Source organism: Prionailurus bengalensis, chromosome B2 (assembly GCF_016509475.1).
Source record: "Prionailurus bengalensis isolate Pbe53 chromosome B2, Fcat_Pben_1.1_paternal_pri, whole genome shotgun sequence".
Lineage (NCBI taxonomy): Eukaryota > Metazoa > Chordata > Mammalia > Carnivora > Felidae > Prionailurus > Prionailurus bengalensis.
The window spans coordinates 64,884,663-64,911,339 of NC_057349.1; the positions used below are offsets into that span (position 1 = coordinate 64,884,663).

The window sequence follows — 26,677 nt, forward strand, 5'->3', positions numbered from 1 at the left end:
CCAATGACTATTGGCTAGGCCTGGGACAACTCTCTCAGTTCTCATTTACAAAACTAAGGCATACTTTCACTGGGGATTCACTGGATGTCATGGTGTTCTGTACAGAGCAGCAAATAGTTTCTATTTGTAGCAGTTGAAGATTGAGGGATTAGGGCTGATGGGGAAGGGAGGAGACTTGAATCACATTAAATGTGAACATTCTTATGGAAAATGGTTTGCCTCAACAACTTTGGTTGCATCCATTAAGTAAAGAGTGGTGACAACTCTCATACAAATTGGGGTATTTGTATGAGAAAATATTTGTATCAGAAAAAATCTGAATGTTTGCAAGGTGTGGTTTAACACTTTTCACATATCGTGGAAGGATTAGTGAGCTCAATTATAATGTATAAGGTGATATTTTATATACTGTATGAAATCAAACACTTGATATTAAATACATAAATAATCTCCAAGAATAGGGGAAAAGGAAGATATTTTGTGGAAGACAAATTGTATAGCATTGTAATTTATAATTTTTTTAAGTTTATTTTTGAGAGAGAGACATGTGAGCGGGGGAGGGCCAGAGAGAGAGGGAGAGAGAGAATCCCAAGCAGGCTCTGTGCTGTCACCACAGAGCTCAATGTGCAGCTCAAACTCTTGAAACTGTGAGATCATGACCTGAACCAAAACCAAGAGTTGGGCACTTAACCAGCTGAGCCACCCAGGTGCCCCTATAACTTAAAACGGTATTTTTCCAAGTATACATCATGCTCACATAGTGGGTCAGGGAATCAATTTCCTGTGACAAACTTTTTTTTAGACTGTAATCATTATTAAAATAGAATGAGATAGACTATACCAGAGTACATCATATATAGTTAGCTTAAGTATTTTGTATAACTTCTGCTTCAGTTGTATACACACATGAATGTAGTTGTAAAGTGTTGAGTTCCCCAGTCCAAATACCTTGAAAGCTATTTGTCTAAAAGAAGCAGAGGCATGGAGTGGACCCATGAATTCCACTTTGGGGACCAAAACAGTGATTATATGTTGTACTTGTGTATGTTTCATTGCTAGTAACAAAACTGAGACTAGTGGGTTACATGCTAATACATTTTTTACCAGTGGCCTTTTACTGGAAAGTTTGATTAGTTGAAAGGTAAGATTAGTGGGAAAAATTATTTTATATGTTTTGGTTTCATTCAAATAGCTATACTTCTGTTAGGAAAAATTATTTTTGTTTTTGTCTTCTGTCATTTACTTAGTTTGCTACCGTTTTCTGTTTTGCCCAGGAGATTGCATCAACAATTTGAAAGCTATAAAGAACAAGTGAGGAAGATAGGGGAAGAAGCACGGCGTTACCAGGGAGAGCACAAAGATGATGCTCCGACTTGTGGAATCTGTCACAAAACAAAGTTTGCTGATGGGTGCGGCCATCTCTGCTCCTACTGCCGCACCAAGTTCTGTGCCCGCTGTGGAGGCCGCGTGTCTCTGCGATCCAACAACGTAAGTGTTCCCTGAGCCTGAGAGGTGCTCTGAATGCAGGTGAAAAGCAGTACACCTGCCAAGAAGAAAACATACATGTGTTAGAAAGTAGACACAGGCATAAGTGTACACATTAATGTGCCCCTTTCCCATTTTCTGTTTTTCATAAGGTTCATAGTAGTGGAGTAGTGATGAAATAATAAAAAAAAATGCTTTCCATATGCATCTTAGTAAATGATTAAAAACCAAAAGATTCAAACCAACAGATTATTTGTGGGAGTAAATTTACTTTCTGAAAAATGTAGTAAATGTGGATTTAGTATCATGAACTAGAAAACTCTTAAAAGTTGTTATATCCAGTTCTTCTTGTAAAAAGAAGAAAAAAAAACTTTTAGTTTCTACAATGTTTGTTTCAGACTGAATGAAGGTAGAATGTAAGGTGAACTGGGTAGCATTAAATGTAACCGAAGACAACATATGTAAAGCAATGATTAGCTTCTATGAGAGTAATTTCCTATTTACTGTTGTGGTAAAGTATATAGTGCTAGGTTTCTCTCATGGAAACTATTTTGATATTTAAAGAGTATGTCAAAATACCCTTTTTTAAATTTGGGGGGATTTTTGTACTTATTATCTTCTCTATGAGATGTAGTCTCACCTGATGCTGTTTCCTTATTTGGCTTAAATGAGAGCTACTTATGTTATGCCTGTGCTTTAAATATATATACTTTTTGAGGCACTGAGATGCTCATTCAAGAGAACTAAATATTCTTTATGAAGTACTAGATAAATTCTAATACTTTAGAATACATTTTAATATACTTTATTATATACCCTATCTTAGTATGGTAAAATTATTTATAGGGATGTCTGGGTGAGTTTTCTTTGATGTAGGTCTGCAGTGTAATATAGAACAGTTAAGATTATCATATACCTAAAGAATTCCCAATGTTTCTTTAAGTAATTTCATTTATTATCTAATCATATATGCAGTGTAACATAGTACAAAGTTATATTTAAAAATAATATGGAAGCTTTATGCACTCTGGATATTTTCCTAATGGCTAAAATTAAAATCAATCTCCCTACCAATGAATTGGTATTTCAGTTGCAGGTAGGGTATTCTAAATATCCCTTCCAGTGAAAATTAAGATATTCAGTAAAAGAGACATGTTTTAAGGTGAGCCCACTATTATCTTTGTGGCCTTGGGAAAATAATTAACTTCCCTGAACAACATCTTCTTTATCTATGAAACTGGATAGTAATAATTACTGTATATGATTATTATGATAATTAAATTAAAATCTAGGTCTTTATGATATATATTTAAGAGTTCTTTAGGTGCCATTCTGATGACCACATGAGTTTTCCTCCTGAAAGTTCTTTAGTTAATTATCATATGTTATATTAAGACCTTTTTAAAACAACCTTGGGTTAAAATAGTATCTGGCACATAAAAAGGTGTACAAGAACTATGTGTTAACTTTCTCATCTTTAGTGTTCCTAAATACACTGTTTTGGAATGAATTCTCACAGATGAGACCTGGGAATGATATACAAAATATTTAAAAAAACATTTGGTGTAGGGGTACTGTCCTATCTGAAAAGGTGCTGTCAGTACATAGTAGTGTGCAAATTAGCAGGGTGGAAATGCGGACTGAGCACCCATAGCTGTTGAATGTTTGTAAATTCCCATGATAGGTTTGAGGAAAACCAATAATAATACAGTTAACTAATGAAATATTAAAATTACCTGGGTTAATCTCATGTTAAAGGAAATTGAGCTAAGATGTACCTCTGCTTTGGAGACACCCAAGCCTAATGTAGTCTATCTGTCTCTATAAGCCCATCCAATTTGGACAAAATATTCAAAAGAACAAAATAATAGAAGGCATCACTTTAAGGCATGAGACAAAAATATTGTATGAATATATTGTGTTGTTTTTTCCCATGACATTATAAGTGTTGAAACGTATATTACATATAAATATTGCTTGTGGAATAATTTATGACTACAATAGTTAATATCTTTTTTCTCATTTTTATTCTTTACAAATATTTCCCATTCTTAGATTTTTCCAAATTGTAACTATAAATATTTTGACAGTAATTTGATAAAATTATTTATATAATTTTATGCATTTTAATAAAATGTCTTTTCAGTAATAGGAAGACTAAATATAATAGTGAGTTAAGATTTCTTTCTGAAAAATGTTTTAAATATAGATGTAATCATCAAGTACTAAAACTTTTGGAAATTATAGTGCCCAATTTTGGTATCTACTATAGTAGAATTAGTATAGATGCATTTTCAATGAAAGCTTGAACAATGAGTATTTTGGGGAAGAGTAAAACATTTACAATGCTTATAAATACCTATGTCTGAACACTTTAAAAATAATACATAATTGTTTTCTTAAAATCTATTAATATATGCCTTATTTTTGTTTTTCTCTTCTTCTTTTCCTCTCTTTTTACTCTGCTTCCTTGGATGCTTTCCCAAAGGAGGACAAAGTGGTTAGAATCCATGCTTTCTTTTCTATAATTTGTTATTATAATGTTGTGAACTTTATTGAGTGAATGTTTCACCTAGTGTTGTCAGTCACTATACTTTCACAAAGAAATGATATACTAGGAAAAACTCATTCCCAGTTCTCGTGGAAAAATAAATAAATAAAATGGACATCTAGGGGCATTACAGAGTTTTATTATTAATAACAGGTGAAGTCCGGGTAGTTTGAGTTCATGGAAACATTGATATTTATAGTATAGTTTAAATCATTATGAACAATTTGTCCTCTTAGCTTTCTGAGTTTTGATGATGATTCCATCTGCAATAAACAATAAACTGCAATGGAACAATAAATCCCAATGGATTGTCCCTTTCTCAGCACTCAGTAGATGCATAGGCAGGTGATTTAAAATTTTATCGCAGAAGGAATTGAATGTACTGATTTAGTGGCAAGACTGAATCAAATCAAATAAAAAGTCAAAATAAAATGATTTTTCTGTAGAACACAAGTAGCAGAGCTGCCATATTGAACCACATTTTGCCCTACGCCCCTTTTTTTTCTCTCTGATGCATAGAAATCACTCCCAAGAGTGGTGAAAGGTCACTTTTCGTTCTTATCAGATATAGAAACCACAGAGACCGAGTTTAAGAAGATAGGATCCAAGTGGAACCATTAGTCAACCTGTCTTTTGTATACAAATTATATAGTTTCATGTGGTATAAATTACAATTTCCCCAAAGCTCAGTAATTTCTCAGTATAAGACTGAGGCAGTACGTGTTTTGGGTTCAATATATCAACTCAGCTGCCTTTGTTCAACTGTTTTAAAGTTTAAATGATGTACTGCAGTGCATAAGTAGTAAGCAAGACATTAAGTGAACATTAATCTGTGTTTTTAATCTTGATGCTAATATATGTTCATCACTTTTTCTTTTATTATGAGAAAGAAATCAGGTTGAAAATTATATAGCGTAGTTTGTTTGCACTAACTGTGTTTTCTTGTACTAATGATGGCATGTGAGATCATCTTAGGGGCTCTTATTTTAATTCATTAATGTATTATGTTAGAAAAAATATATATAACTAGAATATCACAACTTTGGTTTCATGAATATTACTTTGAGGGAGTCTGCATTTGAAATGTAGATAATTTTAAATTCCTTTAAAGAATAAAAATTAAGTAAATAATAATGCTGTTAATAGACCTAGTGGTAAGACTTCAGCCACACCTATAGGGTTGGCCGGACCCATTGTCCCTTTGGCAACATTTCCCGTAATGGTAGGTTATTTGTGCTTATTGTGATTTCCTGACTCTGTAATGAGATTTCAGGTGGACTTTGTGGTTTTCAGGCTAAGAATGGAGTGGAAAGACCTATAAAATACAATCATTTTCAGTTATTTTCTTTATTTTAATTAGAATGCATATATCTACCATTTATTTTTAAGTACTTTGTCATAATTTCATTTAAAAACCTTTTTATCCTATTGAGGTTATTCAAAAAATTGCCTTTCTAGTTTAGGGAAACCAAAACCAGATTTTGTTTTAGCTGTATTAAAGAGAATAACTGAATATTAAAGTGCTTGATTGTTGGTTCTTTCCCTGTTCCTCTGAGCTCTTTCATTTTTGGTAAAGAAATTATAATTTACAGGTGTGCATGTGTGTACATGTTGGTATGAGTGGCAAGGGAAGAGGGATAAGGGTAAATAAAACTTTTCTAAAAGCAATCTACATCTTGATCAATGTAATAACAATGAATTCTACTTAGTCTGTTATATTGGTGAATAAATACTACTAAAATACTAATACGTATGATATAAAGACCTAAGGGTAGCTAACATATAAATATTCCTCTTATTAAGTCTGGCAAACATGTTAATGACTATTTTTTGCAGGCTGGTGCTATTTTATTTTAAAACTTCACACTTAGCTTAAATCACCTCTAATGATAACTTGAAAGACTGTGTACTTGCTTATAAGGAAAATGGCTGTCATAAAGAATCACTTTGCAATTGACACATGTAATAGCTTATAATAGGAGAGTATTTTATATAAGTGTGTATAGTCTCATAGGTAAGATTATGGTTATTTATTTCACTGAAAGCCCTCTTCCATACCTAAGTAAATAGGGATAGTACAAAATTCTCCACAGTCTGTTTAAATTGCTTTTGACTTTGTTTTTTACTATCTATTTGGTACCAGAGCATTGAATTTAGGTAATTCCTTTGATAACATTAACATTTTGCTGTTGGTAAATCAGCTTCCTTAAATCTTCAAGTTTAATTCCTTTGAGATTTACCATAAATTTTCATCAGTATTTCTTTTTTAGTGGGTGAATGGGATTGGTTTACAAATATAGCAACTAAAAAATGAACTTGCTACACTTCTAGTTAATCTTTATTTTCACAAAACGTGTCAGGTTTTATAAATTAAGAGTGTTTTATAGTAAATGTCAGCAATACCCTGAAAAACCGAACCCTACTATTTACTCATTCTTTCCAAATGTGAAAGCTGCACATACCTACCTTGTAAGCATCATGTGTGAAAAAATACTTTTTTATATCAAGATAATAATTGAGGTACTATGTTTAAAGAATCGTGATTTTTTAAACAGGCTCCTCACAGCTTTTCATTAGTGGTTGTTTTTAGAAATCACACTAAAAGATATGTTAATGGAGGAAATATGTTTTTGTAGAAAAAGTTCATAAAAGGTAGGAGTTCGGTAGAATGGGGCAGTCTCAGCCGTGTCTGGAACTGGTTTTATCATAAAGTGTTGTCTGTGGGATAATTGATTCTTAATGATACAAAGAACTTTGCCCTCACAGACTGCTCTTAAATACCAAAATGATGATTTTGGTTTTCTTCTCTTACTAGGGTTAGATAAAAACAAGCAAGTCAGTAAAATCAACTGCATTAAAAACGGATTTGCATGATCGTATTCAGTGTTTATTTTTATTATAAGAAATCTTCTAAGAGTTTTCCATATTTAGTCCATGGTATGGTGAAACATCTGATCATAACTTTCAACCTTCGCTCTTTGGAAAAAGGGGCTGTTAGAGTTTACCTAGACTCACTTTCCTGTTCTCCTGTTCTCACTTTCTTTTTTTTTTCTTTTATTTTTTTTTAATTTATTTTTTAGATACTTTGATGATGGCTTTTTCTGCAAAAATGTTCTCTTAGAGTTTCTTCTCAGAAAGATAATATAAGCCTAAATTAAAAACCTTTAAAATATAGGCAAACATATCAATAAGGAAATGTTAGGGTGCACCAAGGGGAGAACTTTCATCAAGCAATTTAGTTGATTAGGTGTCTCAAGGTATTTCTTATTTTGTTGTGCTTATCCTACAGGGGAGTAACACATCAAGTTTTAAAAACTATTGTGTTAGATAATTCAGAAAGTTGTAAATTTTTTTATTTCAAATTTGTTTTAGGAATTTACTTCACTCTTTTTCAAGGGCATGGAATCTTAATCTCTTGTACTTAGCATTACTATTCTGGGAATGTTTCTTAATATTCAGTAATCATTAAGAAGTTTGTAATCTTGGTTTTGCTCCACCCAAAAATCATTATTTAATGCACTTATAAAACCTGTTTCATGAAATTACCATTTCACAAATCAACGTTAAATACAGATGCATAGTAAGACAAAGACAGTTCCACTGGAGTATAGAAAAAATAGCCTCCTATTTACAAAAAGGGCTCCTATAACAAAAAGGGCTGTGGTAGAAACAGCTTTCACAAAGCTAAAGACTAAACCATGGATGAACTCCCTAGTTTTTGTGAACATAAGTTGTCAGATCTCTTGTTTATATATCTAGGGGTTGAGTTACTGAGTCATTTAATAGCTCTATGATTAACATTTTGTGGAATTGACAGTTTTCCTTAAGAGCTACACAGCAGTTTTTAAGTTCCAGTTTTTTCACACTCATCAATACTTGTTACTGTCTGTATTTTTTTAGCCATTCTTGTTGCATGTCAAGTGATATAGTATCTCATCATGCTTTTCATGAAACTATTTTTAAGTAAAAATTATTAGACTGGTTTGATATCTTCAAAGATTCATTTTGATTGTGTGGATTTAGATTCTTACATAAAAATGCTTCTAAGTTAGCAATGTCTCAAGAAGGTTTTTTTTTCGTAAAAGGCTAGTATATTCAAAGTATTAGAAGTTCGGTTTTTTCATTCTCTAGGGATTCTTTTTGTCCTTTGTGTTAGAATAATGTATTTATTAATCTATATGAATAAGAACAGGAGCTCTGTTGAATTTAACATAACTTAGAATCTAATATCTGTCTAGACTAGCTATCCCTAGGGTACATACAAGCAAGAGATTTTTTTTATTGCCAGTTGAAAAGACTATGTTTTAAATATGCAGAAAGAACTAGCATCCTCAGCAGATTTGCCACTCAGCCATAGGTCCAAAATTAACACACAAACTGAAGCCCAGAATGAAAGGACTGTTCTTCTTTCTCTGTGTATGAGATATTTTCTTGAGGGACATGAGCCTTTAGTAGCATGTAAACAGATACACGTAAAGACTAAGTAACAACCAGATTTTCTATCCTCTGCCACCCAACTTTCAATATATCCCTGATTTCTGCCAGATTTCATTAGCAGATAGATTCCCTATTATTGTGGCTGCTATTGGGGAGTATATTACAAACAAACAAAGTGTTATTTTGTCTATATTACTAAAGTCACTCTAGCTCTCTTATGGTAGCTTTTTACATGGTATATCCTTTTTACATCCTTTTAATTATATCTACTTTTGTCTTTGTATCTAACGTGTGTCTCATATTAACAGCATATACTTAGGTCTTGTTTGTTTGTTTATTTTAAAGACAACTTAATCTCTGCTGTTGTGATTGGATTTATAATTCATTCATGTTTAATATTATCAATATGGTTGTATTTGTTTTTTATTTTCCTTTTTTATATATCTCATTTTTTGTTCCTCCATTCTTTCTTCACTGCCTTCTTATGCATTAAATTAGTATTTTCTAGTCATGTTTTAATATTTCAGTGATTTTTTTCATTACATTTTCTGAGTTATTTTCTTTGTGTCTCTAGGGTTTCCAATATGCATCTTTTTTTAAAATTTTTTTTTTCAACGTTTATTTATTTTTGGGACAGAGAGAGACAGAGCATGAACAGGGGAGGGGCAGAGAGAGAGGGAGACACAGAATCAGAAACAGGCTCCAGGCTCTGAGCCATCAGCCCAGAGCCCGACGCAGGGCTCGAACTCCCGGACCGCGAGATCGTGACCTGGCTGAAGTCGGACGCTTAACCGACTGCGCCACCCAGGCGCCCCATCCAATATGCATCTTAACTTACAGGAATCTACTTTCACATTACCTTAATTACAATAAAAGATATAAATATTAATTATATATAGATCTATTCCCTCTTGCCCCTTTTTGTGCCATTATTTTAATAAATTTTATCTCTGTATATGTTAAAAATGTAATTTTTAACATTTTTATAATTAATACTTTATATGATTTTATGTATTTTAATAAAGCTGAGAGAAGAAATAAGAGCAAGTATATATTTATAGGATTTGTTATATAATATTCTTATTTACTTTTTTTTATTTTCTTCATTTCTTCCTGTGGATTCAAGTTACCATCTGGTGTCCTTTCCTTACTCCAGTGCAACATCGCTTTCACCCACTTCCTTTGTGCTGATATTGCCAAGTATATTTGACTTCCATATGTTACAGGTTTAACAATACTAGTATATTAATATTGCTTTATGCTTTTTAAAAAATCTTTAAGGTAAAGAAGAAAAATGAGATAATACTTTTATAATAACCTATATAATTAACTTTGCCAGAGTTTTTTTTGTTTTTTCGCATGAGTTCATATTATTGTCTAGTGTCACTTCCAGCCTTAAGAATTTCCTTTAGTATTTCTTTAAAATGAGTCTTCTAGCAATGAATTCTATCAGCTTTTGTTTATTTAGGAATGCCTTTACTTCACTTTTATTTCTTTAAAGTTAGTTTTGCTAGATGTAAGGTTCTTGGTTGACAGCTTCTTTTACTTCTTTCAGCACTTCAAATATGTCATCCCACTGCCTCAGACTTCCATTGTTTTTATTTGAAGTCAGTTGTTAATTTTATTAAGAGTCTTTTGTATATGACCAGTTTATTTTCTCTTGCTATTTTCAAGAATTTATTTTTCCCAGCTTTTGACATTTATTATCATGTTTATGTGTCAGGTTATGGACCTTTTTGTGTTCTTCGTAGTTGTGTTCATTGAGTTTTTAGATGTAGTTTAATGTTTTCCATCAAATTTGGGAAGTTTTTCAGCCCTTATTGCTTTGAATTTTTTATCCTTTTTTCTGCCAGCTTAAATCTAATGTTGAGCCCCTGTCATGAATTTTTTTATCTTAGTTATTGTACTTTTCAATTCCAGAATCATCTTTTTAAATTTTTTAAATTTAAAAAAATTTTTAAGTTTATTAATTTATCTTCAGGGAGAGAGAGAGAGAGAGAGAGAGAGAGAGAGAGAGAGAGTGCATGTGGGGCTCAGTCTCACAAACCACGTGATCATAGCCTGAACTGAAATCAAGACTTGGACACAACCAACTCAGCCACCCAGGCACCTCAAGAATCATCTTAGTTTTTAATAATTTGTATATCTTAACATGTATTCTGTATTGGATGAGACATTGTTATAACTCCCTTTATTCTTTGAGCATGGTTCCTTTAGTTCTTTGAACACACTGATCATAGCTCCTTTAATGTCTTTGTCTGATATTCCCAACATCTGGGACTTCTCAAAGAAGGGTTGTTGCCTATTCCCCGCCCCCCCCCTTTGGTGAGTCACACATTTACTGTATTTTTTGCATGTCTCATAAATTTATAGTTGATTACTGTATTTTTTGCATGTCTCATAAATTTATAGTTGATTTCAGATAAAACATTGTAGCAAATCTGTGTGTGATCCCTGTCCCCACTCCTGGGACTTTTTTTGTTTGTTTGCTTGTTTGCGTCTTTATTTGTTTAGTGAGTTGGCTGTACTATTTCAGTCAAACATATTTCCCCTGCAGGGTGCAACTTCTCGGGTAGATACTATGGCCCTTGACTGGGAACTGGGGGTGCATCAGGGTAGGGGAGACAATTTTCTTGGCTACATCCACCTAGAATAGAATGTCAATCTTGCTTAGCTAGAAGGGAACAAGGAAGGGAATAAGTTGTGACTCAAATGCCACAGACTCTCACTGTTCTTATGGAGATTTAGTAGATTTCCTCAAATAAACATTTCTCCATTTTCGATATGCCCTTTGGACCACTTCCAGGGACTTCAAATGGCTGTTTTCTTAAAGTAATTTTCACTATTTATAGTTGTTTTTCCAGAGAGGGAGACTGCAGAGCTCCTTACATTGCTATTTTAGAAGTGCCCCTCAAATAGATTCTGATAGTTGTGTTTTAACACATCCATTCATTAATTTATTTATTCATTTTTCCCATTCACTTATTCATTCATAGATTTTCTCCCATGAGTAACCTTATATATAATTTTTTTAATGCTTATTTATTTTTGAAGAGAGCAAGACATAGCACAAGTTGGGTAAGGTCAGAGAAAGAGGGAGACAACAGAATCTGAAGCAGGGTCCAGGCTCTGAGCTGTGAGCACAGAGCCTGATGTGGGGCTCAAACACACAAACCTGAGCCAAAGTCAGATGCTTAACCGACTGAGTCACCCAGGTACCCCAATGTAATATTTTTTTTCAAACTCAACTCTCAATCATTTAAAAAAGATGCACTTTTATAGTGATAGATACCAAAATGGATTCTTTCTGTTTAATTTAATATAAAAGTTACTTCTGTGAGCTTATTATTTATATATTCAAATTAATTTTGTGTTTATGTTGTTACATAATAATTTTTATTTAATGTTAAATAAAGTATAATTCCTCAAAATTTCCTCCTTGTATATAGGATGACAACCATCTGGTAATTTTTTTCCCCTGCCTCAACCATCTGGTAATTCTGTCAACATCCCTACTGAAACCCTTTAGTGTCAAAAGTATCATGTACCCGTTTGCTTACAAACCACAAGACCATGACCATTTTTTCATATTCTGTGTATTAGAAGCATTTGAATATATCCTCAAAACTTTGTAAAACATATATTAAAGTTATTACATTCAGGGGCACCTGAGTGATTCAGTCAGTTGAACATCTGACTCTTGATCTCAGCTCTGGTAGCCATCTCAGGATTGTGAGTTCAAGCCCCACCTTGTGCTCAGTGTTGGGCATGGAGCCTACTTAAAAAAAATAATGAAACAAAAAATATAATAAAATAAAGTTAGTAGAGTTGTTTTGCAGGTACTTAATAAAATTTAATATGTTCTAAATCTGGTAGTCATAACTTGGAGTTAGGCACCTAAGCCTTTAAGAAATACTTTTTTTCATATATTTCCTTATTATGAAACTTAATAAATGTATTAATTAGTTTATTTTGTTGTTGTATAATATGTATATGCAATAGATTCTTTTCACACATAAACTTCAACAGCAAATATTTTTTTTCAAAATTCCATTTGAATCGCTTTAAAATGATAGAAAAATAACTGTGCATTTACTTTGTGAACACCTGTGTTGTAAAATATTTGATTTTCATAAAAATCAATCAGGTGTTGTTATTGGCCAATAAAGTGCTGTTGCAGCAAATTATATGGGTAAAAGTAGAAGATTCACCTTTGGAAAATGTTACACCTTTGGACTCTTCAGTAACTTCTGGGAATCGGAAAATGTCTGTGTCTTTAAACTACATAAAAACACAGAAGACCAACAGTGCTAGTCTTTGAACGGAGTGTGCAAGTATGTTTTTTGGTACAAGTAAAACCAGATAGGACAATCACAGAGAGTAGGTGCACTTGACGGACAGTATCAAAGAAGGTTTTCAGGAAGAACAGCAAGTCAAGCCTCAGGTTGGTGATTGGAATAGATGATCATAGATATTTCTTGCTTTACTCAAATTCTTTGATGTTTTCCTTGTTTGTTGTTGTTATTATTCTTTACTGTAAGACATGGTTAAAAAATTATTACTCATTACAATTATTTTGTTTTGTGTGTCATAAGAATATTTCTTCTCAAGTCTACACATTTTGGTGCTTAAAATTTACAGTTGCTAGATATGCCTAAATTCTTTTTAGATATCAGGGGACCATTTGTTGGGAGTTTTGTAGAGGATATTCATGCATCAAATGCAGTTTGGATTAATTTACAAATTAACAATGCTATGAACTTCCCTCCATATATCTCGATCTTTTATATTTTCATACCCTTGCTTAGTTTCTTTCAGTATCTTTCAAAATAATCTTGATCAACTGATGAAAAGTAGTTTTCCAAATGCCAAGAGCAACTCAAATGTCATCTCCCACATGAAGCCCTCCCTGAGTGTCTCAAGCAGAGTTAGAGTTAGCTTTCTACACCTTTTACACACCTTTATTATAATATATTCTATTGATTAGTGACTTTCTTGCAGTTGTGGAAAGAATAAACACTACCTTGAATAATCAATGATGAGTACGCTGCTTAACACACACTAGGTACCCAATTCATGTTTGTTGGAAAAATGCGAATTAAATAAGATTATAACTTCCAACTCTGACATTTTATATATCTATGAAATGTTAATGTTAGTAGCTGCAGAAAATCCTTCCTAGAAACCAACTAACATTTATTAGGCATGTGTTTCTTAAACACTAGATAACAAGGCCTAATCCTGGGCAGTTTATATCAGAGATTCCACAACATCCTTAGCATTTTTTTGTGTGTCAGTCCAGTTCACTTGTTTTTAAATCATCCTTCTTGGACCATACGTCACCACTGAACTATTTCAGGAAACATTATCAACACTGTCACTTTAAACTTTTTATTTCTATCTACCAGAATAATATGTTTCCTTCTTTTTTTTTTCCTTTGAGCTCTCTCTTTTCTTGGTTCTTCTTTCTTTTCTTCTCTCTAGATTAAGCTTTTATTGTGGGTTGACTACAAGTTACTGCCTGTCATTTTACCCTATGTCTGATTCTCTTTTTCCTCTATCAGTGCTTTGCATTCAATTTTGTCAATAGTGAAAGTTAGGATATCAAGATGAGTTACAGGACATGGTGTAAAAAATATAATAGTGATTATATAAAATAAGTTAAGAAGGTATGCAGGCATGCTATACCTCATTTTATTGTGCTATAACTTTACTGCACTTCACAGATATTGCATTTTTTACAAATTGAAGGTTTGTGGCAACTCTGTGTCAAGCAAGTCTATCAGCACCATTTTTTTCAACATTTGCTTATTTTGTGTGTCTGTGTCATATATGCTAATCCTTGCAATGTTTCAAACTTTTTCATTATTGTCATATTTGTTATGGTGATCTGTGATCAGTGATTACAACTCACTGAAAACTCAGATGATGATTAGCATTTTTTAGTGATAAAGTGTTTTTTTAAATTAAGGTCTTACTTTTTTTATATACATCTACACTATTGTGCACTTAATGGACTACAGTATACTGTCAACGTAACTTTTATATGCACCAGGAAACAAACAAAAAACTTCATTTGATTTGCTTCATTGGAGTGCTTTGGAACCAAACCTGCAATATCTCTGAGGTGGGCCTCTAATGAGCACATCTTATGTTTCTACCTCAAAACTAATCTTTAAAAAGAGGAACTGGGGCGCCTGGGTGGCGCAGTCGGTTAAGCGTCCGACTTCAGCCAGGTCACGATCTCGCGGTCCGTGAGTTCGAGCCCCGCGTCGGGCTCTGGGCTGATGGCTCAGAGCCTGGAGCCTGTTTCTGATTCTGTGACTCCCTCTCTCTCTGCCCCTCCCCCGTTCATGCTCTGTCTCTCTCTGTCCCAAAAATAAATAAACGTTGAAAAAAAAAAATTAAAAAAAAAAAAGAGGAACTATTTTGATGAGACTGTTTTGGATATCTTTAAAGTTACTATATCATCAAAAGAAAAGAAAAAATTATACAGATATGGTTAACTGTCAGTGTCTTTATCGATGTTGCCTAGTTGTGTGTGTGTGTGTTTTTAATCTTAAGGTATCTGCTTTCCTTCAGCTAATTAAGTTGACTTGATCATTCCTTGATTGTTTCTCTCCTGTTTTGCCCTCTTTTCTATTATAGGTATGCTGAATTTTCTATACTTATCTTCTCCTATCTTTTTTCATCTTCATCATACTTAATATTTTTCAAAATCCTAGAGCTATTCTTACCTGATTATGCTTCCTTATGAATTTTCATTCATCTGAAAGCAAAACTTTCTGATATCAGATTGTCCTGTTTCCATGGAAGAAATGTTTTCTCAAAACTACTTAATAATATTAATTTTGTGAGGTTCCTGAGTACTTTAGTAGGTTGAGTGTCCAACTTCAGCTCAAGTCGTGATCTCATAGTTCGTGAGTCCAAGCCACACATCAGGCTTGCTGCTGCCATTGCAGAGCCCACTTTGGATCCTCGTGCCCCTCTCTCTGCCCCTCCTCAACTTGCACTCTCTCAAAAATAAATGTTGTAAGCTTTGAGTCTAGAGTGCTCTCTTGTCCAGTAAGAGAGGGGATGCAGAATTGAATATGAGAGAGGCTAATGTCTGGGAGGAGACAAGAGCCCCGAGTAAGTGTCCTTACTCCGTATGTATTAGGATCAGAAGGCTTACATGCATGATGGACATGCAGAAAGAAACAATAAAACAGTAACCCTTAACTCGTGTGTGAGAGAAAAGGGGTTTTTGAAGATATGCGGTGTTAGGGGTTAGGGTCAAGACAAATCAAAATTTTAGCGCATCAAGCAGACTGCCATTTACTGCAGGCACCAGGCGCCTTTATCTTAACTTTTCTAGGGGCTAAAACAGATAGAGCATGTTACCTCAGGGTTAACAAGGCATTTTTCTCAATAATTAGCTCTGGGCTCTTTCACCCTGCAGCAGACAGAGACTTTCTGCCTCTACCTGTTCTCAGACGCTTTAATCCTGTGGAAGAGGCTTTCTGCTCTATGCTTTGTTCTATCCTGGGCATTTTCGCCCTGTGGCAGCTTTCCGCCTTAAGCCTTGTTAACCCATTGAGGAAAGCTCAGAGAATTCTTAAACTTATTCCCCACAAATAAATAAAAGTTTAAATTTTTTTATAAAAGAATATGAATTGTGGAGGTTTTTCATGTGAACTTTGTCTAATTTTTGTAATATATATAATAAGGCAGTTTCTTAGAGAAACATTTGCTTTGGTTCCTCAGAAAAGTCCCACTGTTTTCAAATGAAATTTTCATTCATTGGTTCATCTTTCAAATTTAAGATTAATCCCTTTTTTCAATTTTAGTTTGAAACAAATAAGAAAGCTTTCATTTTCTGTGATTCTAATCGGTCAGCTTTCTGAAAGATAAGCATGATGCTATGGGAAGGAAGCCAGTGCAGCCAGGAATTCAGGACAGGTTCCTTGGCTCTTCTCACTCACTTTCTACCACGCTGACTCTAGCACTCCTGTTCCCCTTTCCTTTGGCAATATCCTCAATATCATTCAGGGATTGAGATGTCTTTTCCTCCACATATTCTACTGATTATATGTGTCTCCAGCCACTGCATATGCCTCTGAGCTCTAAAGTATCTGTAACAGGTCAGAGTCTAATTGTCCTAGAGCATAGGAAGGCCAGGGAGACCTCAGCCTGGCAGTCAAATGTATTCGCAGATGTTTATTAAGCACTCAGATTTAACACATATAAAATCCAACTCCTGGTCTTACCTTCGAAACCAGGTTATTCTATAGTCTTCATTGAAGTAAAAGGCAACATCATTATTCAAGTACCACAAACCAAAAACCTTGGAATTCTCCTGACTTCTGTTTTTTTCTTGTCATATCTTATGTCCAATACATAAGAAAATCTTGTTGTCTTCAAAATTGATCTAGAATGAACCTCTTTTCACCACCTCCAATTTTGCTGACCTATTACAAGACCATATATCTAGTCTGAATTATTGCATTGGTTTCCCAAATGGCCTCTCTTTCCTGCTCTCCAAAACTCCACTCCCCAAGCCTAAGCTCAGCTAAAGTGATTATTTTAAGATGTGAAACAAATCATGTCACATCTCTGCTCAAAAACCTACAGACTGTTCATCTCATTCATAGTAAAAGCCAACACCTTTGCAGTGATACCCAAACTCTTTGTGATTTATACCCCACATACACACTCATCAACTCCTATTACTCTCTCACTTGCCCACTGTCTTCTGCCTGTACCTTCCTCCTGTCCCTAGTTCATACTAAACAAAAATATGCCTAGAGTTCCTAGAATAGCTGTTTCTTCTCCTGAAATGCTCTTCCCCTCCTTCACTCCTAAACTCTTTTGGTCTTTGCTCAAATATTATCTTCTCAAATCACCCCATTAAAAATTGTAGGCTCTTCCCCTACCACAGAATATCCTTTCCGATTTGTTATCTTTAATTTTTCTCCAGAGTACTTTTCCCTGCCAAAAAAGAAAAAAATGTATCTATCTGTTTATTTGTTCACTGTGAGCTCTTTGAAGAGGGGGCTTTGTTTTATTCTCTGCAGTATTCCCATTGCCAACAACAATGACTGGCACAGATAGGTACTCAAAAAATATGATTTATAGGTTTGTAGATATATAAAAGTATATCTATGGATATCTATCTCTTGGTTTAATTTCTCTAGAGAATCCTAGTATAATCATATGTATTATATATATGATATATATCATATATGTATATCTATATATATAGCATATAATATATATCTATCAATCTGTTTATGTGATTGTATTCTATGTGATATATATAATATAATATATAATGTAATCTATATTATGTTTTTTAATAATGGGAATCTTTTATGACATGTTACTATATTGAACATCAAATGAACAATTAATGGAATTGTTCTCTAATTCATCTCTAAATTATTTTGAAAAGAAAAATGTTTGGATTATGTAAACTCATTGTTGAACTGAAAAACTTTCATTGGTGAAATAAGGTATTGTGATAGAGAAAATGAGGGAATTAGAATTTGACTTGGCACAATTCAGTCAGTGCAAATGAACAAAAAATATACTTTTATAATTTATTTTATTTTTTAATGTTTATTTTTGAGAGGGAGAGACAGCATGGGTGGGGAAGGGACAGAGAGAGGGAGACACAGAATCAAACAGGCTCCAGGCTCTGAGCTGTTAGCACAGAGCCTGACACAGGGCTCAAACTCGGGAACTGCGAGATCATGATCTGAGCCAAAGGCGCACGCTTAACTAACTGAGCCACCCAGGCACCCCTTATAAATTATTTTCATTTAGTTTAACACTTTTTAAATGTTCTGCAAAACAATTTCCAAATTGCATTATTTCATGGGCTTGTATCCACACTGATAGTTATGCTAATTATCATGGGCAGAATTTTTGTAGGTAGAGATTAAAAGTGTGGCTAGAGAGGTTTAGCCATTTTCTGTACATCAAAATGTCGACAAGATGTTGAAAATCCAGAGTACCTATCTCAGAGCTTGTGGCATTTAAAATAAAATCATGTGATTAATTTCTTCTAAGACAAATTCTCATGTTATAAATAGTCTTGAGTGTTTATAACAAAATTTAAAGAGAATACTAAATCTCATATTTTATTTGTGGACATGTTTTAATTCCTTCACTTTGCTCTAATTGCCTGGATGATATAGACCTCATTTTAATTTTCTTGGTATTTTGCTGAGCAATCACCACAATGCTACAAAGAGCACACTATGAACGTTGAATGAATGAATGAATGAATGGCACTTCTCTGTTACCTTTTCTTTCTCAATCGAGTTTTTTTGAAATTTCAAAGTTCAAAACTCTAAAATATAATTTCGCCTTTTAGCATATCTCTTTCCTAAAACAAAATTATTAGAACTGAACTTAGTTATTGTAGGGTACTGTCTTATTAAAACAATGACTTCTGGCTTTGCCTACTCCACTCTGTTCAGATTAATAGTATGAGAGGGTATTTAGTCCTGTTCTTTCTTACACAAGGCTCTGGAAACACTTGAGTTGGGAAGAATCAAAGGAGGCTCCCTACAAGCTTTTTCCACTTGGCCAAATGCAAATCTGAACCTACCTCAGGTGTGAATGGTGCATGCATGAAGGATGGAATCAGATTTTTGAGTTTTGGAACATTTACTTAAGTTTTGCAAACAATCTAGTTTCCATTTCATGATTGCTTCTTCATCATACACTTCTTGGTTAGTTCTTTATTATTGACTGGAATGAATTAATTTATTTCAGTTTGTATCTTTGGTAGGCATATGAATTTGGCTGAAAGTCAAATATGTAAGACACCGAGATTTCCTAGTCATATATAAAATACATAACACGTTATAGACAAGATATTAATAGAGACTGATTTCATCTGTTCTTTTAATTCACGCTTTTATTAGAAGGCTTATTTTTGGAAATATGTGACCCAAATACATAATGCATTGTATTTTTGCCATCTTTTTTATAAGCCAGTTAAAATACACAATATCAAGTTAGATTTACAAAGTGATTGTGTTTGTTGCAAACATTTGGACTTGTCTCTATTTAGCCTTGTCAGTGCTCTGTAGGAAAGTGTTTTTCCCCACTTAGATTTTTGGTTAATGTATTAGAAAATTAAAAAGCAGAATATTACAGGATAATACACTATTCTTCCATAATAAATTACTGCAGTTTTTATGATTTTCTAATGCTTTTCGCAGATGTTATTTCTTTTTAATTTTATTTCAGAAGTCTAAAACTGTGTGGTTAATTCTTCTATTTACTGTAGCAAATATCTGATCTCCTATTCCGTATTCAACTATGGAATTAATGTCATTTATAGTATACGGTGCAAATAACTTCTTTCTACTGCAGCTGGAAGATCATTCACATCCTTAGTTACTTGTATTAAGATGCTTTCTTTTGAACCCAATTTTTTATTTGCATTCACAGAAAGCCTTAAACATAGTATCTTTGAAATATTTAATTCTAAATTTTGAAACAAATACAAAAGTCATGTTTAAACATATTTTAGAACTAGAGAATATGGCTAGCAGGAGTAATCCTTAATGAGAAAATATAAATATATAATTTCTATGTATTTTTGCCTAGGGATTGTACAAATCTTTTCCTATTCCTACTTAACATAATTTCTTGTGGTGTTGCTGATGTGACCACTGAGACAGTCTGAACTAGAGCAGGCCCTCATGCAATGGTCACGTGGACACGTGCTCTGAGCTGCAGTTCTTTGCTGGTTTGTCACTGATGTGCTCCCACAGCCCTACAAGGTTGGTCTAACTGTCCCCCCCCCCACTTACAGATAAGACACTGAGGCCCAGAGAGGGGGACTCAAACCAGGGTTAGTGCTACTCCTGTCTAGGCTCAGAGTCTGCACCCTCCCTGCCGCTCCACTGTCCTACCCACTGCCTGCATGGGTCACTAGTGTCACTACGCACTGGCTCCAGTTACCCCTGGACCTGTGCTCTGTGGGCAGATTCCCTCAATCTTCACAGCACTGCCGGGAGGGGCCAACAGGATCTACAGATGATGTGTCACCCAGCACTGGCCACCATATGCAACCTCTGCTGTTTCATTTGGCCCTTTTGCTACTAACCCTGAGCTTCAATGATGCACGTACCACATCTAGTTTAGGCCTCCAGGGTCACCTCAGCTATGTCACAAGAATGTTAAGTAGGAATAGAAAAAGATTTATGCAATCCCTAAGCAAAAATATATAGATAATTATTTAATTTTCAGAATTTCTCTATGCTATAGAATCAGCAAACTTTTTCTGTAAAGGACCAGATAGCAAGTATTTTTGACTTTGTGGTCCTCAAGATCTCTTATTATTGTTATTATTATTACTCTTATTATTTTAATAATCATCATCATTGTTTTTAGATCCTGAGCTATACAAAAAGAGATGGCAGGAGGGATTTGGCCCTCAGGCTGTAGGCTGCTGACTCCTGCATGGAACAAAAGGAGCAATTTGTCTCACTGCATTATTAACTTTATCTGCTGTATCTCTTACTTACTAAAAACGTGTGTGAGAGAGAGAGAATACATTTTTCACTGGCTAATAAACATTAAATAAGATGCTTATGTGTCAAAGCTTTAGTAAACTATCTGGCATATAATAAACACTAATAAAGTATATATTATACATATATATAATAATATCCAACATTGATATTTAATATACAATTAAGTAATTTTCTAATATATCATGCATTATATTGACTATCAAAAGAACTTATATGTATGTATATATGTGTACATATTTGTATCTGTGGTTATTTTTATTAAATCATAGATTCCTGAATATGCCATCCAACTGGAGTCCCTTTTTATTAATAATAGAAATTATCATAAGAACTTTGATGTGTAAATTTGAAAACTAAATATATGATTAGCATTTGATAAATCATAGCTTTCAATATCCAACTCAAACATATATAAACTTTTTATTATAATAAGTAAGGTATCTATATTTTATCATAAAATGAAACAAACATATTTCCTTGATAATATACTTATTATTATGCATATCCTTGGTTTTTGCCCTTAAGTTATTAAAATTTCATAAAGAATTGATAAATTGTGACAATTTTACAAGTTTAAAAAGATAAGAGTTTCTCAGGTGCCTTTAGAAAGAATTATCTTTTAATAGTTAACAGACTATGATAAAACTATAAATGCTAAATTTTCTTCTTCCTTTTCTCTTTTAAATGTGAGAGAATTGCTTTTCAGTAGTGGAAAAATATTAAAAGTGTATATAAATACTTAGATTTCCTTATTTTCTTTGACTACCAAGTTTCATTTATATACATGTTACTAAAATTAGCATTCTGATTATCTGTTAGAAACATGATTCTGTATTGCTTTTGCAGCTTGCATAATTTTGAGAATGAAGACCCAAAATTCCTTTTCAAAGCTTCTCTGTACTGATATCTTCTTACTTTCCTACTATCAGAGAGGGAACACCATCCCAATGTATAATGCCCCATTACCAGAAATACTTTCTCGATATATTTTGGTGCTTATTGATCTTAACTCTTTATATTTGTCTCTTGTTAGCATCAACAAAAATGTAAGCTGTTTTTGATTTATGAGCTCCAATATCACTTCCCTACTGTGACCTGTATTCTTTCGTGCTGTAGGCTAATGTGGGTACGTGCAGTGAAGGCTTTCTTCTTCTTAATTTGTGTATACTGTGTCACATGCTGAACTGTGTTCTACTTTCCAGATTTTAGTAGTATTAACTGTGTAATAAGTATACAAAGTCACTTGGATCATCTTAATTTACTTTCATTAATTTAATTCTGCTTGTGAGATCTCATCCTGCGAGACCAACAGGAAATTCACTTTCCATAATCAATGAAGTTTAATTCTCCTAACCCTGTACTTCCCACCCCACCCCCCAGAGGTATGACTTATGTATACGTTACCAAAGCATTGTAAAGGCTCCTCCGGTCTCCAAGCCTATCCCATACTTGGAACATGGCAATCCTGATGAAGCAGAGGCTGTGTGTCTCTGGTGCAGCTTTTGGAGAAATAAAATTAAAAGAAAAGTTTTCTTTCAATCCAGAAAAATCTCTCTACAAAGGTAAAAGGGAAATGAAACAGTTTTATTATTGAGTAAGCATTAAACTAGAATATGATGCACACCACAGGCAATGCACTAAGAGATTGCAAAGACAGAAATCTCACCCCTTTATACAGACAGGCAGATAGAACCCACTGCATATGCATCCTCAAAATAAACAGTAACTACTCCTCAAGTAAGAGGATGTGATTGCATCATTGGTCACACATAGTTTATCATAAATTTATCTGATAAATAAGGAGACCACCTATATCAACTAATTGGATTTATCCAAAGGTAAAATAAACTTCTCATATATTTTTATGGCAACTTGGAGATAGGCATCAGAAGAAATTAGCCTCCTACCTTCCTGGAGAAACTCAGAGAGGGGTACTGTCTTCCTTAATGATTACATTTCGAAGAAATGGCTCCAGGTCCTTGGAAAAGACATTCCTGGGTCTCAAGGCTGGCAAGAGGCTTATTTAGCTTTTAAAACACATACATTTCAGGGACACCTGGGTGGCTCAGTCGGTTAAGCGTCCAACTCTTGGTTTTGTCTCAGGTCATGATTTCGGGGTTCTTGAGATCTAGCCCCACATGGGGACCTGCACTGACAGCTTACAGCCTGCTTGGGATTCTTTCTGTCTCCCCCTCTCTTCCCCTTTGCTGCTCCTGCATGCTCTCTTTCTCTCTTTCAAAATTATAAATAAACATTAAATAAAACACATACAAAGAGACAGAGAAAGAACTTAAAAATTTTCTAACGTAAATGTTCTCTTCCCTTATTTTGAACAAAGAGAATGGGGTCTCTTTCAAATTTTTTTTTAATTTGTATTTGCCCTTACACAGTCTCCTTGCACCTACACACAGCTATCCTCAGAGTTTTTGCTGCTTGCCCAGGGCATTACTAGGCCATACAGGAGTCTCTGCGATTTTCAGGACTGCCAACCTCCAGCCTCTTCCAGACTGGGAATTATTTTAGGGTTCCTCTCATAAAATCCACAATGTGCTAATTTATTTTACAAAAAAAAATTCCTAAGACAAGGAAATAGAGAATAGTTAGCCTGATTTGAATATGGCTTTGAAATCTGGGGACAAAAAAACACAGCTTACTATCTTAATAAATTACTTTTCTGACGCACTACTATCATGATTTTTACTCCTTAAGTAGTTTTTGAAGTTAACCGAACTGATCACTCTATTTTAATTGCAAGATTTGTGTATGTGTGTATAAATATTTTTTTCTGTAGCCTTAGCACCATATACATTATTGAGGTCTTAATTTCCTTTGAGTATAATGTTCTTTCTTTAATATTCCCATATTGCATGTGATAATTCCTGATTTATGACATTAAATTAACTCATTACAGTCTGTACCATAGCATAATCGCTCCCATTTTATTAGTGCCATTGAAAAAGTTTAGGTATTTCCTCCATGTTTGAAATTTCTCCAGAATTGTTTTCATTATTCTCTGTTCACCTCCCTTAGACTCCAGGAGGCTTAGGAATCTTTACCCTTCTTGCCCTAAAGTGATCTTTGTTAAGTTAAACCTACTGGTGGCATGTTCACATGTGGTTAAAGAGCCATTCTATTCATCTTTTCCGTAAATTATCTGTGAAGTATCACAGTAGTCCATAACTACCTCAGTAGCACGTGAATCTGTGTTTATAAATGGCCTATGAATTCAATTTGTAATAGAGCAGAGCCTTTCACATTTCATAAGAAATGGCCATGTTTGGGGTGTTGGTAACAGTGACACTGGGAATTAGATAATCTTCCCTTATTTGTAGCCCTATGACCAGGGTAAAAAAAATCACAGCTTCTCTTGACTTAATTTTCTATTTATAAAATAGTATTATTTCACCTCACCTACTGCTGAAAGCTATTGAATTGCTAAAAAGAGGAAGAAATTTCTCTTGGAAACTATATAAGTAGAAGTCTTTTTTATTCATGTTTTTTGGGTAAGTTTTGGGTGTTAAGTAGAACAGAAAGAGCTAGGTAAGCATTCATGATTACTGCTCATTTAATGCAGTTGGGCACCATTTGAATTTTTTTTTCTGATTTTATTTCTTTAACTCCTTGCAAACTACTAGAAATGGACAGTTCATCTCTGTTTGCTTGTGATACCTGTCATAAAATGGTAACTGCATCAAACCATTATTTTATGGCTGCCTACCCATGTAATCTCAAGAAGCATCCATGAATTATAATAAGCAAAACATGGTCTGGATGTTCATGTTACAAAACTAGATTGTTGCTTAGTATTCCTGTTCAGATGTTGTAATATATGACTTTTTAAAAATAATTCTTCCTTTACAAATTTCTATCCATGCAACTTTAGGATGAGACCACTTTGAGTCTTGCAAAAAAATTGGAAAGAATTAAAAACTATTTCAACCACTGAGTTTAGTTATTAGGAATTTCTACAGATGTTGTTTAAGTTATTCTGGAAAAAAATTATTTATTTTTCTTTATTATCTTGCTAGGTCTTTTGAATTTAAAATTATTTTTTTTCTCTGCATGTACCAATTATTTGTGTCAGCCCAAACTCTCTGGCTAGGTGATTATTTCAGAAACTTTATTATTTAATGTGCTTGAATGACATTTACTTTTATGTGGTATAAGCCATTCCCAGCTACTTTTTTTCAGAATTTATTATTGTGTATTCTAGCTTTATTTTCCAGAGAAAAGCATATTTTACTTTATTCATATATTCATTCCTTTGCTGTGAGTTTTGATTATTTTTAGGTCAATATTTTATCAATGTTACTGCAGCAGTTAAGCATAAATTGTGTATATTCCACATCCATTTTTTAAGTAAAATATCAAGGTAGAGCCTGATTATGGAACTAGGTCATAATGATGGATAATCTTCTTAGAGACATCTGTTTTGGGGATATTGTGCAGTTTGATTCACCAAATTCTCTTATAGCAGCATCAACATGATTCTGTTACTATACATTTTTTTTATCTTAGTGCTTCTATTATTTTATTATTTATTCTTCCACAAATAACACATTTTTAGAAACATATTTTGGAACACATATCTTATATCATCTGTCTTATAGTGGCAAAATTCTGTCCCATAGGTTATTTGGGAAGCTGTATGAAAGGTCAAAGGGATAAAATTTTGATATATCTTGAGTAAAATATGCCAGGGTCCTGACCAGACATTTATTTTAAAAACAAGAAAATTAACAAAATATTAAAAAAATACCTTTGAGGGACTCCCTAAAATATGAAAATTTCCACACTGTCATTTCAAAGAAATTTGACAGTTCAGAAAGCACAAGTTAAAAGTGAGAGGGTGTTACAAGAGGGAAATAGGAATTGATTAATTTGGTTTCTTAGGCACTGATTAATTACCTACGATGTTCTTAATATATCTTTTTGACTCTGTTGCTTTCTTTTGGTGGAGAGAGACCTATCCCCTACATCTGTTGATAATACAAATTGTAAATCGCAACGAGAAGTTCATCAATCTTCCTACTTATAAATCAAGGGATTTAGAATCCTCCTATACTGAGCAGAATGGAAAGTGGCTCAGTTCATCCCTAAAGATAAAACAGGAGTATGATGGCCTAAATGTGACCAAATTAGTATTAGTGACAGCAACATCATAATGAGAGTTAATTTGCTTAACATATCATTTGAAAATATCTAACCAGTTTTGGAGGCAGACATTTTTCGGTTATGTTTATTAAGTACATAATGTTGCAGTGTTCTCATGTGTGTGTATATGTGTGTGTGTTATACATCTATATATTTTTATTTAACAACCTTATTACTTCCATGTGACAGGTAAGGAAGCTGAGTCATGGTGCAATTAGTCATTTTGACTTGTTCCATGTCTCACTTTATGAAAAATGTGAGCATTTTAAAATCCAGACCAATGCAAACACATCACTTGAAGGGCTGATTTGAATGCAGATTTCTGGGCCCTACCCCTAGAAGTTTTGATTCAGTAGGTATGGAATGTGGCCTAGAGATCTCCATTTCTAGAATTTCTCAGGTGATGGCTATCCATAGACCATACTTTGAGTAGCACTGATTCAGGCTACAATAATAAACATTGTTGTGTACTATCATAGTATATCCTAAACAAGAAATGTGGTTTAGTAAT

The 26,677-nt window shown here is 33.7% G+C and overlaps 1 protein-coding gene across 23 annotated transcripts in view; it reads left to right on the forward strand.

The window, feature by feature from the left end:
- The window catches only part of RIMS1 (regulating synaptic membrane exocytosis 1), a 490,579-nt gene that overhangs the window by 198,411 nt on the left and 265,491 nt on the right, over positions 1-26,677 (forward strand). For 22 of the 23 annotated variants that reach the window (XM_043591755.1, XM_043591762.1, XM_043591756.1 and 19 more), the window contains 2 exons: positions 1,275-1,488; positions 3,974-3,985. In XM_043591755.1, coding sequence (XP_043447690.1) covers positions 1,275-1,488; positions 3,974-3,985 — 226 coding nt within the window. The remainder of the gene's footprint in view (positions 1-1,274; positions 1,489-3,973; positions 3,986-26,677) is intronic. The other variant, XM_043591757.1, reaches the window with a different exon arrangement.